At 40.9% G+C, this 17,423-nt stretch overlaps 2 protein-coding genes across 3 annotated transcripts; one reads left to right on the top strand and one right to left on the bottom strand.

Moving 5' to 3' along the window:
• Positions 1-152: 152 nt before the first annotated feature.
• Positions 153-8,057, bottom strand: LOC139642454 (tetratricopeptide repeat protein 39B-like). Of its 2 annotated transcripts, none has more exons than XM_071517289.1 (16): positions 7,960-8,057; positions 7,705-7,836; positions 6,708-6,784; positions 6,041-6,170; positions 5,824-5,929; positions 5,507-5,572; positions 5,253-5,361; positions 5,042-5,109; positions 3,205-3,264; positions 2,934-3,095; positions 2,734-2,825; positions 2,530-2,650; positions 2,293-2,404; positions 1,278-1,395; positions 408-524; positions 153-267 (listed from the first exon to the last, which is right to left on the bottom strand). In XM_071517289.1, exons 1-16 carry the CDS (start codon positions 8,052-8,054, stop codon positions 153-155), a joined length of 1,680 nt encoding a protein of 559 aa, XP_071373390.1. In that variant the 5' UTR covers positions 8,055-8,057. The 2 variants fall into 2 exon arrangements, with proteins under 2 accessions (XP_071373390.1, XP_071373389.1); XM_071517288.1 differs by having other exon boundaries at positions 7,705-7,832; positions 7,956-8,054.
• A 3,333-nt stretch (positions 8,058-11,390) lies between these two features.
• On the top strand, positions 11,391-17,031 carry snapc3 (small nuclear RNA activating complex, polypeptide 3). The gene is made up of 9 exons (XM_071517291.1): positions 11,391-11,624; positions 12,301-12,384; positions 12,487-12,568; positions 12,791-12,895; positions 13,013-13,162; positions 13,353-13,435; positions 14,950-15,108; positions 16,472-16,579; positions 16,677-17,031. Exons 1-9 carry the CDS (start codon positions 11,392-11,394, stop codon positions 16,822-16,824), a joined length of 1,152 nt encoding a protein of 383 aa, XP_071373392.1. The 5' UTR covers position 11,391; the 3' UTR covers positions 16,825-17,031.
• Positions 17,032-17,423: the final 392 nt, after the last annotated feature.

Below are 17,423 nucleotides of genomic sequence, written 5' to 3'. Positions count from 1 at the left end.
ACATGAGTCTGGATGCATCTTGTTATCAAGGAGCTAGAGAGACACCAAGAAGCTCATTTCAAGTTTGCATATATGAAGGCAGTGCACAGGGATAAGGGGGATTTGTATCCATTTCTTCCACATTTCAGTTGAGGCTCCTGGCACGCGGTCTTTTAAGCCGGTGTACGTGAAGGGTGCATTTTGGCAGAATAAGTGCCCATTGTGTTGAGTGCTGCATGTATGCGGAAGTGTAGCCTTGACTCCATGTTGTAATCTTTGTAGTTCAACCTATAAAATCAGTCAGAAATGAGTCCCTCCTGTAGTATGGCAGCATACGTGCAAATAGAACACAAAGGTAGCCGTTGCTTTGTATGTTCAAGACTCTCTGAATGGGCTGTGAAACATGGAAGGCAAGAAAGAACACTTACTTGGCATTTTCAATCAGGGTGATGGCCTTGTTGATGTCACCTTTCTGCTTGTGAAGCAGGCCCAGCTCATATGTGGTAAATGGCACCAGATAGTTGTCATACTTGATGTCGTTTTCACTGCAAAAAGATAACATTGAGTCACTGCCATAGGTCTCTTGCACTCTCTAGAGCAGTGATTCTCAACCTTTTTCATATCGAGGACCCCTAATTTAGTCCACATTAGGAGCACGGACCCCCATTTAATGAGATTCTGTCACTCAAACCCAAATCTGAGACTGTTTTTATTGTTAGATATGATTTTGTCCAGAATTCCCTGACTATCTGTATTGTAGGTAGAGAGATAACAGAGAAACTATGACCAAAACAGTTGTTCTTCTACATTCTCGAATTGCGTTAACTTCTTGTAAATGAAATAATGGTGAAGTTTAACAATTCGTCAATTTACTGGGGACCCCTTGGAACCCCCTCAAGGACCCCTGGTGGTCCCCGGACCCCACGTTGAGAAACACCGCTCTAGAGTTCGTAGACCCTGGAATAGCCTGCCCGAATACATAAGGCTGGCAGACTGATCAAATGCATATGTTTTATATGTTTTTGTTTTATAGTGTAAAGGAATCAATAGTAAACTTAGTTTTATTTGAAATGGACTTCTTGACTATCCTACTTGTGATAGTTGTTGTAGCAGAAGTAATAATGATTACCGTCGTCACAGATTGTAATAAAATCCATGTACTGATGACAGAATAATATCTCATTGTTGTTTTAAGTAACATTTTCTGATGCCAGTTGAGTGCTTTTATCCGATCAGTGCAGTAGACGTGTTGCAATGAAAACTGAGCAGTGCCATGACATTGGTCTTTGTATTCTTACCTGGAAATGACATGAGTGAAGCAGAGCTCGGCCTGGACAAGACGCCCCAGCTGTCTCAGACATAGACCCTTCAGCAGCTGGACAAGACACTGGTCATCCACGTGATACTCCGATGGGTCTGCATGAGAAACACAATGCCATTATCTTCATTTTAACGATTAGGAGTACTCAAACTCAGTATTTATATGAAGAGCGGAACATCGTCTCTGCCACGGAACTTAAGGTCCAGTGCAATGAGAAACGCAGTTCTCAAATTTCATGGTATAATTGGTATGGTATAACAATGGGCCTGTTAATATAACCCACATTATTATAACTGTCAGCACTGTGAAAGTTTGACTAATGCCCTTTGAAAAACTCTCCCTCTGGTCTCTTGCTCTCAACTGGTGTAAATGATGTGTAAATGATGTCACCTACACCCAGGTCTTAATGAATGCTCTGATTGGTCCTGCTAATGTTGTTTTATATTTTCTTATTCAATCAATGTTTTTATCTCTTAAATTGTATAGAGATATTGTACAATGTACTTTTTAACCCTTATGTAAATGCCAAGTTTTTCAGATGGTTTACTCCTTCTGCATTTTGTGCATAACAATAAACTAACAAGTATGCATAATTAACCCTTGTATTACGTTGAAAAAAAAATGACATCCATTATGTTACAGGTCAAATTGACCCACACAGTTCAATCAGGTGTTCCATAGTCTGCCAGACAATAGCCAGCCAGCTACTTGCCAAACTAGCCAAAATCTCAGCACCTCCATTGTTGCTGGGTGCCTAAGTTCCAGTACTAGATAGCTGTTCCCCACGGATAAAAAAAATATTGTCATGCAGTGGATGGCACAATCATAGGGAAGGTCAGGCTCTCACTTACTCCTGCAAGCTTTGTACCATCTAACCATCAAAAACTGTAACAAATGAAAAACTGTAACAAATGATGTGCGTTGTGTTAGAAACAAACATCAAACCTTTGAGTGCTGAAATCATTGCACTCGATCTTTAACAGTTAACTCACTCGGATCATCTCTGAGCTGCTCTTCTGCTTTCTCTAAGGTGCACAAGATGTTCCGCGTCAGCTCTGGTCTTTTGCCAACGACCGTGAAGCCATTCCACACATACATCATTTCCTGTGAGAGAGGTAGAATATTCTCATTTAAAATAGAATAGGGAAAATCTTGAGAGCATCAATTGGCTTGATATCCATTGTGTTGTAAATTAATTGAAAAAGGTGGGTGTGTGCATGTGTCCTCACCAAAGCAGGGACGACTAGTTTCACAGGGTTAGGGGAAGAGTATCGCTGCGCCTTCTTTGCTGCAAACTTCTCCGTTGGAATAGACTTCCCGGCAATCCTCAGTCGGAGGCCATCCACCTGCCTACAAACCACACAGTTCACACTTATTGCACAATAGTTAGACAAGAGAAATGTTCCCACATAATAGTGCTCTATCTAGCGTACCTGAACAACTCTTCCACATTTTCGCCCATTTTATTCACTTCTTCCTCTGGGAGCATGCTCAAAATGGCAGCTTTCTGGAATACGTAGACGGCCTATGAGAAGAGGGGAAACATCTTGTCATAAGAGATAAACAGGTAGCTAACTTAAAGCACGGCAGCAGTCTTACTACATGGTAAAAAGCAGGAGTTTATATTAGTTACCTGGGACCACTTGCTCTCTTTGCAGAGCAGGTCAGCGTAACGGTATGCCTCCCCCCAGTCTTGCTCAAAGGAGTAGGCCCACATCAGCTCCCAGTAGCAAAGGTGGTGAATCTGACGCCACTCTTGCTGTGCGGCGATGCATGCCAGGAACTTCTCCTGGGCCTGGGGAGAAATACTGATTTTTACAACACTGACAGAAATATATGCTCTGACATTGTATTTTAAACAAAGTTGAGCTGACGAAGATGCTGTTCACCAACATATTACTCACAAATGTGAAGTTTCCTTTGAGCAAAGCAATTCTTGCAGTGTAGAAAACAATGAGGGCTCCCTGTGGATGAAATGCAAAAGCCAACAAATGAGGAGGAGTGTCGTGCGGGCGGTAGATTACCTAATATGCAAATTAGATCATATCATCAAACTGGAGAAAGTTAGTACCCACTACTAGTTGCTCTCTGGTTCCAATGGCTTAATTATTTTTGAAAGCAACATTCAATATGTATGGCCGTTAATATGTACCTAACCTGTCAAACCCAGCCTAACACTAACATTATACTGAGCCATTAAAGTATAATTCACACCGTCACAGCTGTCTAGACCGACCCTTAATCTAGACACTGCGGGTAAGGTTTTGAACTGTGGCCAACAATTCAGGGAGGAATTGAATTATTACTAGTTTGAGTTTAGGTCTAATTATTACTAGTTTGAGTTTAGGTCTAATTATTACTAGTTTGAGTTTAGGTCTAATTATTACTAGTTTGAGTTTAGGTCTAGTCAACGCAGAAGCAAACAAACAAACACCTAGCCCGAAAACAATCTTATTCGTGCACCCAGTTAATGACAAATTCATGGCAAGGAGTATTCAAGAAAAAAAACAATATAATGCACTCTGACCGATCTCTCCCCCTCTCCTTTTTCTTGTGTACCTAACTCCATCAGTTTTACAAGTTTTAATTACCCTTTTGTTCATCCATCCATTCTCTATACCCGCTTATTGCTATTCAGGGTCATGGGGGGCTGGAACCAATCCCAGCATGCATTGGGCGTAAGTCAGGGAAACACGCTGGACAGGTCGCCTGTCCATCACAGGGGGTTCACCCTTTTGACACCATGTCTAAACAACAAAGAATGACAACAAAGCACTCTGACTGAGCTCACCTTCTCACCTTCTTCTTTTTTACATACCTAACTCCATCAGGTTTTTCCAACTCTAAAATTACCCTTCCATCCATCTTCCCATCCACTTTCTATTGCCACTTACTCCTATCGGAGTCATGGGGGGCTGGAGCCTATCCCAGCATACATTGGGCAGAAAAAAGGGAAACACCCGGGACAGGTCGCCAGTCCATCACAGGGGGTTCACCCTTTTGAAACCATGTCTAAACAACAAAGAAAATACCTAAAGGCAACACCAGTTGTCAGAGTACATCTGCTGTTTATATTCTGAGCAAGCTACAAGCTGGGTTTATGATGTTCCCAATCACCATGACCCCAGGGCTGTGATTACTTAAGAACTTCTGAGGTATTTGACACACCAGTCCTGGGGCAATTTAGTGTTCATTCTAAAAAGGAATGCGCTCAGAGTCTTATCCGCGTCTTTAACATGCTCCTCTGGTATTCTCGTATTCCTCCAGGACAGGTCGCGATCTATAATGTCATCTCAGTGTCATCTCACTTTCCCCCTCCCATGGGGGGGTGAGGTCACTTAAGGGTCAAATCTAGGTTCTGAGGGCCACGACAAGAGGAAAAACACCATACTATTCCACTAAGGGACACTAGGGAAAGTGTGAGGTCTGCCTCCGTCAAAAGCTGCAAAACACCAACACCCCAAAGTCACACTTACATAATCCATGTGTACTAAGGATTTCAGCTCATTTTTGAAAGTTGCTTAATTTGCTTGCAGCAGTCCTGTAGCTATGGAGGTCTGCTGTACCTCAAACAATATACATCACTGCTGGACATATTGTTTTATTATATGCAGCCTACCACACATCTTCCTACAGGTCAAGTGTTCTCCATAAACTCCATAACTGCATTTCAACTGTAAGTGGTAGCGAAAGGCTTCCCCAACTGCCCAACCATCTTACTGTGTAAAATGCATAGCTTACATTAGGGAACTTTTCCATGTAGGGCTCCAACAGAGCTTCAGCCTCAGTAAGGTTACCTTCACCGGTACCTTAGGGAAGGAAAAGAAAGACAGATAGAAAGAAACAATTTTCTAATCATTAAAAATCCTAAAATCACAAGAGAGACAAAGCTGTTTTAATGTACAAAGAATTGAATGAAGGCTTTGAACCCCCTCCCTCATGTTGTTCTCACCGAGGATCACAGTGATGTAGAGGTGGAACATCAGCAGAGTCAGGGTGCTGAGGATGGAGCGCAGGCCGTTGCTGGCTGCCCCGGCTCTCAGCTCCGACAGACCCATCTCCTGTAAGATCATTAGCAGATGGATCTTTGTGAGCAACGAGTAGCAGCTCAGCGTTTCTTATGTCAAATCAAACACTATCAGTACTTTTGTTGTATACAGAGGCAGCGCTCATTTATTTATTGTCTTATAGACTGGTAGCACCTACCCTGTCTCCAGAGAAGCCCAAAAACTCCATCAGTCTGAGGACTCTGGATGGGAGCAGAGACAGCATCTGACAAAATAACAAAAAAGGTAGGTACCCAGATGGCTAGGTTAGCTATATTATGAGACAACCTCAGCAACAGTATTTACAATTACTTTGTCCTTTAATACCCCTCAATAGTGTTAATCTTTCACTGTCTATAGTCACTGATCTGTGAATCAACAGTGCTTAACCAGATTACATTATACTGCAGGACCACATTATGCCTGTTAGAGCTCTCAAACATCATATGACAGAAAAATGCGAGGTCTGGCTCTCACCAGATTGAATGATCCAATGCCCATGTTGACACCGCCCTTGAAATGAATGTGTGTGCTCTTATGGCTGTCCATGTTCTTTGTGATGCTTGCCATGGCTTGGCAATCCCTAGTTGAAGAGACAACATATTTTATAATACACTTAAGTATTGTCATAATTTTGCTCACTGTCTGCTTAATACATTATTTCCCCAGCAGAAGTGCCTTCCAAGCTTCTTACTTGTAAATCTGATAGCTGTTTCTGATTTTCATCCCTCCTTTGATGAAACCGATTATACTCTCATCCAGGAAAGTGAGAGCTGCCTTCTGCAGCAGAACCTCAGCATAGCACAGCTCTGCATGCATCTCTTCTGTTAACAAGGATTGAAATGGATGAACAGTTATTAAAAAAAAACAAAAAAAAAACACACACACTTGATATTTAATGTGGCCACACCAATTTGTATTATGCTTTTTTGTATCATTTGCACCCTTGAACCTCTTGTACAAGCCTATCGATAAAGAAATATAGTGTATAGTGTGTTGCTTTTGTTGCCTATATTTCAGCAGGTTCACAGTTCCAATGAATTGTCTGTGTTCATTTGCAAGCCCCATCTTTTAAATCTAGTGCGTATGCAGGACTAGTTGCACTCACACTTGTGTTTGCACTGCGACCAACACTGCACCCATGTCATAGATCCAGACCTCAGTCTACTATTTTGCTGTTTGAAAGACATTTCTGGCTAAACGGGTGCAATCAGGTCATTGTCCAGTTCACTGTCCAAATACCCCTGGGGCTCACTGTGTGTCACCATGGCGATCAAGCATAATGTACAATCTGCAAGGTGATGGCAGATATGCTTAAGATAGACTGTATAGTCAGTGGATAGTGTAAGGTTTTCACTCACCTTCTGTCAGGTTGTCCGCTGGTTGCCGATACCACAGGTTGGATATGGTCTCCACAATTCCAGTCTTTTTCCGAAAACTATGTTAAGGAACAGTATATTGTCACCATTTTTAACAACAATTTCAGCAGTGGCAGGATTGTATCTCCCACTCTCTTGAAGGGGTGATCTTTTAATTCAGCTATGTATGTGATTGTCATGATACAGGACATTTGTAACTCAGGAATGTACCATATACAGTTGTATTAAAGAAATCACCAATCTCTTTTTGTTTGACTTCCTCACTTCCTTCACTCCTCACTTCACTCTCATTTGCACCCTATTTAGTATTTCCTTGGCACTGCTTAGAAGCACCTTGGTCTCTGCCACCTATCGTTAACCTGACTGTGCTCACCTGTTCAGCACCATTTAAACTGCTGCAGCCCTGCACTCTCCCCCTCATTCCTTTTGTCATGGGGTGGCAGTCAATTCACCTTTTCTGTGCACGAGTACTGATAACTACCACTCCAAATCATCTGTGTTCATCAGCCCATGTATGTCTGTTTGTTTTTTTCCTACATCTGTGTGTTAAATAAATCACCATTCACTAGACTTCATTGAGCCTCCTTTTCTCATACATACTGGCACTCTAACTGATGCCGCATGATGATAGTCACCAGCCAATCCTAACTCTTATTTAATAACAGTAGTACTCATTACCTCCACCAAGAAGGTTATGTTTTCGGTGCCGTTGTTTGTTTGTTTGTCAGCAGGATTACGGAAAAACTACTGGCCCGATTTTCATGAAACTTTGTGGAAGGTGTTGCATGGGCCAAGGAAGAACCCATTAAATTTTGGAGCGGATCCGGATCCGACTCACGAACAAGCAATAATAGCACAAACCTTGGCGGAGGTCTGCGCTCTCAGAGTGCCCTTCTAGTTATATTGTGGCTTTAATGAAGACATCCTAACTTGAGACTTTGTAATGAAATTGTTGCTAAAACAGAATCTTAAGTCGTACCTCTGGCATGTCTGTAGAGCTTCTCTCAATGATTCCATGGCAATATCCATGTCTCTTGGGTCAAAAGTCATGCCTGCCTGCATCACCAAGATGCTGCTGTAGCCCATTGCATGGTACATACTCTGGCCCTTCCTGAAGGTAAAAGCAATAAACTCTTTGTTAACAAAGTAGTACATCTGTCCAGTGTTTAAAAAAAAAAAGTTCCATGTCATTCAAAGTCAAAGAGAGATCCTGTTGTCAATGTGAGTGACATACCAGGGTTTTAAGAGATCCAAAGCGTCAGAGAACCTGTTGTTGAGAAACAGATCGAGGGCAGAGGAGCACTCCTTCAACGCAGTCTCCAAGTCCATTTTAGGTGACCTGCATGACAGAGTGGCAAAGTATTGTTAGGGTTCTAGGGATCTCCATGGGGAGATTGGCTCGGTGCAGTGGCAATGATTCAGTGGGTTAAAGGAGGTACAATATAAGCACATAACTAGAATAGAAAAAGAAGAATACATTAGTAGAAAATAATCAAACAATAAAAGCAAGAGACTAGAATAATTGTGGGGTTATGTAAACTGTTGACAATTAACACATTAAATAGACTGCACAAGTAAGAAATTGATTATATTTAATACAAAACAGTAATACAAAACACTGTAACAGTGAAAAGTAACTGTTGCTGCTGCCAAGGCTAGAGAGGATTACTGGAGGTAAATTGCAGATAATAAAACGGCTTATCTCTGCCCCGTCATTAAAGCACAGTGTTCATACTTTTTACAGTAGTGTGCCGCCACACCGAGGCTGTGAAAAGATTTTCTATTCACAAAGTCGGCCTCATGTTCCTAATGGCTGCGGTGATGGAGATAAAGATAATTTTTTTTTAACCTGGAGTAGCTGCCAGATAATTTGAACGTTTTGCTGCGATACATGCACATATCCCTCTAAAAGGGTTAAACATTACATTTCCAGCGCGCTTACACTGCGTGCTGAATATGCTAAATGGATTGCCAATTAAGGTCCACCTGGAAAAAACAAATCAATAAATTCGAGTGTTCATTTTGAAACTGAAGTCGGTTTCTTCGTTAATCTTTAAATCTTTCATTTACAACCGAGTCGGTTTGGTCAATTTGCCAAGCTTGCCCATATGCTTTTGTGCTTGATTTCTTTAGTTAGGCCTACAGAAAAATATTAAATTATATAGAAATGTAATGTAATCATGAAAATAAAATTTTAAAAAACAGTTGCCGAGGCCTATCAAATAAACATCTGCAATCTTGGAAAAATATGCTACCAACTTTTATTTTTCACAACTTGCCTCATTTGTTCTTACAGTTTTAAAGACAGAAAACATTAGACAACCAACTTGTCAGAAAATGTTATTCTACTGTTGCACTCAACAAAACAGCTCCGGACCAAAACCTACAGTGTACAATGTGATAATAGTAGCAAGTATGCGACTTACCTGTTTGAGTGAATTGTATTCACCTCCTTTTGATACTGGAATCGGTGTTGGATAAAATGTAAATTAAAAATACGCTAGCCTACTGCTCAAGTAGCCTAGTTAAAAAAGATATTAGAACAAACTTTGTCTAGGCTGTAAAATGAAGCAAACCCTGCTCGCACGCAGAGAAAACGGTAAAACTTGCCGACTATGATATTTATAGAGCAAAGAGTCCGGGAGTGGCCAGAAAACAATGTGGTGACTATTAACTCGTGCGCATGGCATAGTGTGGACCTACACGCCGCTTGCAAAACGCGCGCACGTAATGAGTTAATACACAGAGCAGCTCGACCACACCCCCCCTTTTCTGAGAGGTGGGGTGTTGAAGCGCTCCAAGCACTGACTAATAATACAAAACCTTGCAACTGATCGAACAAGTCTGTAAAGTCCCTCGTCTACATACTGATAGGTAGCCCATTAGCTCTCAATATCCTTGTCATTTGACAGCTGTTACTCAGTAAAATGTCAGGCTAACTAAAAAATTATGCAATCAGATAAATTCACCTAATTATGTCAAGTGAGTACAGTCAATTTTTATTTTATTGCCAAACTTTCTGAATGAGCTAAATAGCACACATAGCATTGTGGGCATGTGTTAATTAATTTGTTTACAAGAATGATGAAATTGTGAAACAAAATAATGAAAATGAACATAAGAATGAACCAAACGAGGGAAAGATATGTATCTTTTATAGGCTAATTATCCAAGACTGGGCCGAGGTCTATCCATATTATCTAATCTAGATGACTGTCGAAAATTATCGCTTTTATCGCATGCGCACGCAGAAGCATCAAAGGGTGTTTAAGCCCTCAACGCTGTCTTACAGAGTAACTTGCTCCCCCAGAACATGTCCGTGTCCTTAGGCTGCTAATGCACACAGTTGGTATAATGAAGTCTTTGACAGTAACTTGTTAAGTAAAGTAAATGTGTTATATTGATACCATATGTAGCCTAATATATTAAGCCTGTATCAAAACCTGAACATGAATAGCTGCAACCTAGGCAAACCTGTCTGAAGGCCAAGCATAATGTTTACAATTTCACCTTGATCGTATTCATGACCCAAACACCTGTCATCAGCCTCAGGCATCTGATGTCAGTGTTCTCTATGTGTAATGATACAGAGGAATGAAATACCTGTCTTTGGCCCCGGGGGCTTCATGACATAATGTTCTCTATAATGTAAAACAGATAAACTGTACTGAAACACCTGCTCTCAGTGATTCATATTATTTCTCTATTAGCCTACACCAAATACCTGCCTTTGGCACCAGGGGCTTAATGTTCTCTATAATGTAAAACAGGTAAACAGCGAACATTATGTGACATGAAGCCCCTGGGGCCAAAGACAGGTATTTGGTGAAAAAGAGAATTAATATGAATCACTGAGAGGTGTTTCATTACTGATTGTGGTCAGTAACTCAGCTTGATTAACTTGTTCAGGAAGACAGGCTAATTACATCAGGAAATAGCCAACTAGGCTACCTGTTACTACCAAAATAGTTATGCCATATGGGTTTTCTGGAAGACAAAGGTGATTGAGATTTATAGGCTGCTAGTTATGGAGCTGGAGTTTCAACTAATTTTGCCTTCAAGTGCAAGACCAGAAGTCACAAATATGACATATAAATATAAAAATAACAAAATGGACCCCATATCAAAAGTATTATGTGTAAGTCGCTTTGGATAAAAGCGTCTGCCAAATGTGAAATTGTAAATTGTAATTGTATTTTTTTTGGTGGCTGATGTTTTAGGCTACTTGAGGAATCAATTGGCACAGTGCTACTTTGTGCTGCTGTGGCAGAATGAAAAGGAGAAATCCATATCAGGCTCTATTAAAAACAGAAATGCATGACAACAAGTTAAGCAAAGAGTGAAAGCAGAAACATACAACAATACTAGCTATGCATGGGGTCTATTTTATATCATTGTTACCATTGTTACCATCAGTTATTGACATAGGAGCTCTCCGCCCCTTATCACATCTTGGCAACTCGGATCTTATTGAAAATTCTCATTCATACAACTATGTGTATTTCCCTGCCGCCATCTCCATAATAACGCCAACATACCATCATGTTTTTTTTGTTGTCCACACGTACCCTGTTCATCATGACCCCCATCAGACAAGCGCCACCACGCTTAAAAAAATACATTTCCCATAATCCTCAATCTACGTCACGTGGTTGTGAAGGGGAAAATGGCGGCGTCCAGCTCGTCCACAGATCGCAACCCAAACATCCCAGATTATGAATATATTGATGTTAACACCAAACCATTTCATATCGGGTCGTTCAGAAACGCATGGCTGGAGAGACTGAAGCCTTCTACCTACTCATATCAGCAAGAAGACGAGGATACATTTGATAGCAACTTTGCAAAGGAAATGGGGATCACTGCGGAGACCATGAGTGAAGTGAAAGCCATCTGCAGGTAGTTAACGTTAACGTCATTAGATCCTGGCACCTCAGCTAGTTAGCTCGTTCATGGCTTTGCAGACGTTTTAACAATCTAGGGTAGAGCTGCTTGTTTGTGTACTGCAAGGATGTAGTGGTAAAGAAAAAAAATGGATAAACTTTGACCTCCAGTCAGTCACCATCATAATGCAAACCACCAATAGAAATTATATTTTCAGAAAAAAAACAACATTACTTTCTGCTACTTTTCCTTGGAAGACAATATCTTCATGTAACATGTAGCCTAAAAAGTTGGTCACACTATTCCGCAAATAAAAAAGTGGGTAAATTGAGTTTAGGTGGTTTACCCTCCACTACATCCATGGTCTACAGGCCTGTCTCTGGTGTGGAGATAACAGTAGAGAGAATCTATGATCAGATCTCTGTCATTATGCTGATACTGAAACATTACTGATATTAAACCTGTCTGCATTTTACTGGGGACCCGTTTGGATACCCTCAAGATCCCTTGGGGGTCCTCACACCTCTCTGTGGGAACCACAGCTTACCACTGCTTACCAAGTCTTTCAAGTCACATAAAAGAAATTCTGTCTATTTTGTCTATTACTCTGTTAAATCTTTCTTTTTCAGATTTTGTTCTGTGTTTCGAAATACTCAACTAATCATTTTTGTTTTTGTTTCTTTCTTTCAAGTCTTGATTCACTTTGCTGTCATCCTGTGGATCAGCCCCCTGACACAGAAGTTGTGCCTCCGGACTCAACTCTGAGAACGCTGGTGTACGACAGTTTCTCAATTTGTACCAGTAACACCATGTCTCAAATGAAGCTACGGCATGAAAACTAATCACATTACAATGCACTGTGATTCTCTTTCAACAGACAAAGGAAAAGGAGGCAAGATTACAAAAATAATCTGAAAATCAATAAGAGCGGTAGACACGAGCTCTACGCTGATGAGATGGTGAGTCCGCCTGAGGGACTGCAGGTGGAAACGCTGCCAGTCTGCATTCTGTATGGTTATTGTTATCCCTTTCTGCAAGGCTTTTATCTTTTTTCCCTTATACATGCAGCCCATTTCCAACAACTGCTGAAAAATAAATACTGCTGTTCCCTTTGACAGACAAAGCAACATGATCTTTAATGCATCTTTAACGTCAGGCTTGGTTCTTTGTTTGGTTTCCAGGAGCGTTTAACCGTTGGAAGAAAAGCAGAAGACGAAGGCAACATGGTCCCTGAAGGGGAGCTCATTCTAACCATCAACATCTACTATCCCGCCATATTTGAGAGAGTGAGTGGCCATTTTGGTGTTTACCTTTCTATTGCAAAACCCTCCAAATCGGACCATCTTATACAGTTCAATATGGTGGTTCAGTATGGTGACAATATGGTGTCCTTTTTCCCTCAGTTTAAGTATGTCAGACCCCACATGACTCTGATGATGACGGGCTCCCACAGCTTGGCAGACCTGAGGGACGGCATTTGCTGCGTCAGTGACTTGCAAGTGTGTGGGGAGTTCAGCAACACGCCTGACATGGCTCCAGACTTCATCAGCAAAGTGAGCGCACATAACCATCCACAATAACCGAAAATATTCACTATGAGTTTCCTGTGGCTGTACCACTCAATTTAAGAATTTCATACAAGTATAAATGTGTATATTGTATGGTGTCAATATCCAATCAATATGTGTGAACATGAACAACTCCCAGGACTTGGAGGTAATAATTTAATGTATTCTGTTTCAGGATCATTACAAGTCAGCCTTCTTCTTCTTTGAGGGAGTTTTCTATAACGACATGCGATTCCCAGAGTGTCAGGACATCAGCATGTAAGTTTCACCTCCTGATTGATTAACTGATTGACTGATTTGAGTTAATCTCCTCTTCACATACTCATTTACACTCATGGTTTATAATCCTTTGCTCTAATTGTCTGATCAGAGTTAATTTCCCCTCTGCTTAATCAATGATGAGCAGAGGGGTGATTAGGAAGATGATTAAGAAGCCTTAAATCATTATCAAATGTAAATGACTGATGAAGAGTCACTATGCACAATGACACAAAGCAAGAGGAAGGGGGGAGTAGAGGGCTTCCTAGCACACTAGTGCAGATGTGTAAGACCTGTTCCATCAGACTGTACAAAGCACCACATTTCACCAGAAGAAATGAATCACCTGAGAGATCAGCATGATATGATTTTCTACAAGAATAGCAAATTTTAACTAGGATTTCTATCTCAACTGCATTTGTGGGCAAGAAGATTTTGACAGTGGCCACAGTTCAGGACTTCACACAACAATTTATGAACTTGCATCAAAAAACGGTGTGTCCATAAAATATCATACAGCACATTTAGGCCTGTGAGGCAGGCCATATGCAAGAGAAATGTATTTAATTTCAAGATTCATTGTTTTCCTTGTGTAAATACCACACACACACACACACACACACACACACACACACACTGAAGTGCCACTTTTAGGCCTGTGATGCCAGTTGTCTTATCAGTCGGGATTATGTACTTGTAGAAAGTGAAACATAACCAAACCATTTATTTTGCTTGACTAAAAGCCACGTAGTCTACACTGCCATTGATTTGTGGCGTTCAGCAGCCTCATGTTAGTCGTCTATTTGAATTTCTCAATGCGGTGCTTAAGGTTGACACAGCTGCTCTGTATTATCTGGTAACTCTGATAATGTTTACAAGGACCTTTTTGGTTTGGGTGGATGTTGTCGACACCCTGTGACTCCGATTTCAAATCAGGATGTCTTTGTACCCCACCACCTTCTCATGAGTTGGGTCCACGCTTACTAAAATATCCTGTTTAAATGCAGACCGGAGGCAGCGGTTAGGAGTATTTGGGGCAGAACATTGGACTTGACCTGCTTTGATTTTCACACATTTATCTCTACCACTGAAATACCCTAAAAGCTTGTCTTGTGGATAGAATTGGCAAAATGTTGGCGAGGTGTTATACATGGCAACAAAAAAGTGTGCTTTATGCATATTAGTTAGCAATCCACTCATTCATTCATTAAAGGTCAAAACCAAATTATACGGCCACAGTTATTCATACCCTCGAGTTTTACGTCCAATTAAGATTATGAAAAGCTGTTCTTGGGATCACAAGGCTGCTCTGTTATTGGAAGTATCCAAGTTCAGTCTGTTACATAGAAATCTGTTGCGCATTTCTAAACGGAGGAACCTCAGGTGGACCCAGATGGATTGAGCTCAGTTTAATGTGAATTGTAGTTCTGACATTTTGAACTGATAAACCAACACACAGCAGTGTCTGCAGATGTACACTGTGCTGATGTATTTTCTCTGTGTCTGTTGTGCAGGACCACCATAGAATGGGCAAAGAGCCGCAACTTCCCCTCCTACCAGCAAGCCAAGATGGAGGACATGCGGTTTGTGGATCTGAAAGTGAAAGTGGGCTTCCCCTACCTCTACTGTCATCAGGGAGACTGCGAACACCTCGTCATCATCACAGACGTCAGGTTATTGTTGTGCTTTTGGTTATCATTGTGTCACTCGTACAATTTTTTTATGACCCTGTCTCGTTTCAATACCTAGCTCTAACGGCAGCCCTTACTTAAAGGTCCGAAAAGTAAGAATTTGTATGTGACATCTGTGTAGGTTTGATAGGTATAGGTATCAATACCAGCGTCTCAATGATTACTTCAACAGGTGCTGAGATTTCTGGCTTTCAAAACTCACTTTGTAGCCTGTACGCTGTTTTGGAACAAAAACTCCCTGTGATTACAGAACCAAATGGGATATACTTTGAGCCCAAGACCATGAAGCTCCACCCCCTGCAAAATCACCAGATTGCTGGCCTACTAAGGATTTAAGTTCATACTGCATTGTGTTGTAACATACTATACCTCTCTTATAGGGATGGGACCATTCATCATAAGTAATATATTGCAATACGAAAATGTGATAATCGTGGGGCAGAAAAATGAATTGCGATATTAGCTGCATTTTATTCTGCTGTAGTAATCACAATTTCACAAGCTCTCCATCCAAATTATATTATTTGCACTTTGTAATGACATTTTTAAATTGTTTACATTCTAGCAAGCCAATGCCATTGCTGCAAAGATTTATGGTTCAGAAATAGACATAATTCTGCAGTCATACTTTGTTGTCATTGAACTTTCATTTATTACATCGTATCGTGGTTGTGTCGAATCGTGTCATGAGATAAGCACATCGTCCCATCCCTACTCTCTTAATGACCCTGCCTTTCTATTTTCAATACTAAACACAATGCTTAACTAATCATACCCTTTACTTAAATAAACCATACCACTATATTACGATTATATGGTGGTTCAGTTGGCCACAAGGTGTAATTTAGTCAGCACTTTGTTTCTGAACCAGAAGGTTTCATGAATCTCTGTATTACAAGAATAGGCCTTTTAGACAAAGCACCTCATTGACAGACAATTACTGGAAGTGGGTTTATCAGGATTTGACTGCTGTTGAACAGTCAAAAGATGAGATAAAGAGCTAAATAAGGTATCCTTGAGGTTTCATGGATAAGTCATTGTACTTCAACTCTTTACATTGAAACAAGTGTGCTGATGTTAACTTTAAAAACTCCATGTGTTAACACCAAAGCGCTGTGGTTGCAGTTTTGCACAAACGCACACACACAGCCCGGCTCTTATGGGGGTGCTCCTCCCAAGCATCTAATAATGCATAAATGTTTTATGTGCTGGTTTTCCGTTTGCGTAAGCAGGGTAACCGTAACCCAACATGAAAGCAGCTTTTAGTAGCATAAATGTGAAACAAATTTGTGTGATCTTCAATGGCTCTGATGCTTTTCTCCCCTCTCTGCGTTGCATACTGCAGACTGTCCCATAAGAACGACTGCCTCGACAGGAAACTGTACCCGCTCCTCACCCACAAGCACCGGGTCACCACCAGGAGGTGCTACGTCTGCCACGTCTTCATTGGCAGGTGTGTAAAATGTTACATCCATAACGTTATGACAGCTTTGGTCTGTCACCTGAATCAAAATTGTGAACCTACATTTCACATTGTTTCAACTCTCCAGATGGCTGACTACCAACGACCGGTTTGCTCCAAGTGACCCGTGTCTGTTTTGTGACAAGTGCTTCCGGATGCTGCACTACGACGCTCACGACAACAAGCTGGGAGACTTCCTGGCCTATCCCTATGTGGACCCTGGCGCATTCAACTGACGCTTTTCTCTATTGAACTGTCAATGTCAATGATTTAATGCTGTATAATACAGACGCATTTAAATTACTTTATATTTCATTTGAAATAGAAATGTATTGCCAATTTAGGAGATGTATACTTGTTTAAGAGAGGAAAATATTTTTTCTACATTTGTTTGCACAATAACAGCTTTCATTTTAAACTGACTTTTGTTTTGTGTTTCAGAAGTTGTTTGAAATCAATATTAAAAGTATTTACTGGTACATTACCATATTTACTGCAGTGCACATTTCTTCCATTTAAAAGCTTACTTGCATGGTTTAAGTTGGAAATTATTAAAAATTGAGAGGCAACAGCGCAATGAACAGTCTCAGTAGTTGGAACCAAGCCTGCTTCGGGTGTTGTAAAACACATTTTCAGTGCTCATTACTAGGCTGTGGATTTATGATTTTATTCTTGCCTTCTCTCGCTCATATTTTGTATGTGAAGACCGTCCAAAATTTCCATCTTCAATTTTTGAGCTCCACCTCCTTCAACTGATGCTGTAGGCTGCCTGTTGTGGCAAGAATTCTACCAGGATTCTGAGTAGCTGATGGGCAAAATCTAGATCTTGGGTATG

This window comes from Centroberyx affinis, unplaced genomic scaffold (assembly GCF_046629955.1).
Source record: "Centroberyx affinis isolate AG114_WGS23_722 - 3 ecotype Tasmania unplaced genomic scaffold, CSIRO-AGI_Caff_v1 ptg000483l_1, whole genome shotgun sequence".
NCBI lineage: Eukaryota > Metazoa > Chordata > Actinopteri > Beryciformes > Berycidae > Centroberyx > Centroberyx affinis.
Note: the sequence above shows the minus strand (reverse complement) of the source record. Positions and strands in the feature narration are given on the sequence as shown.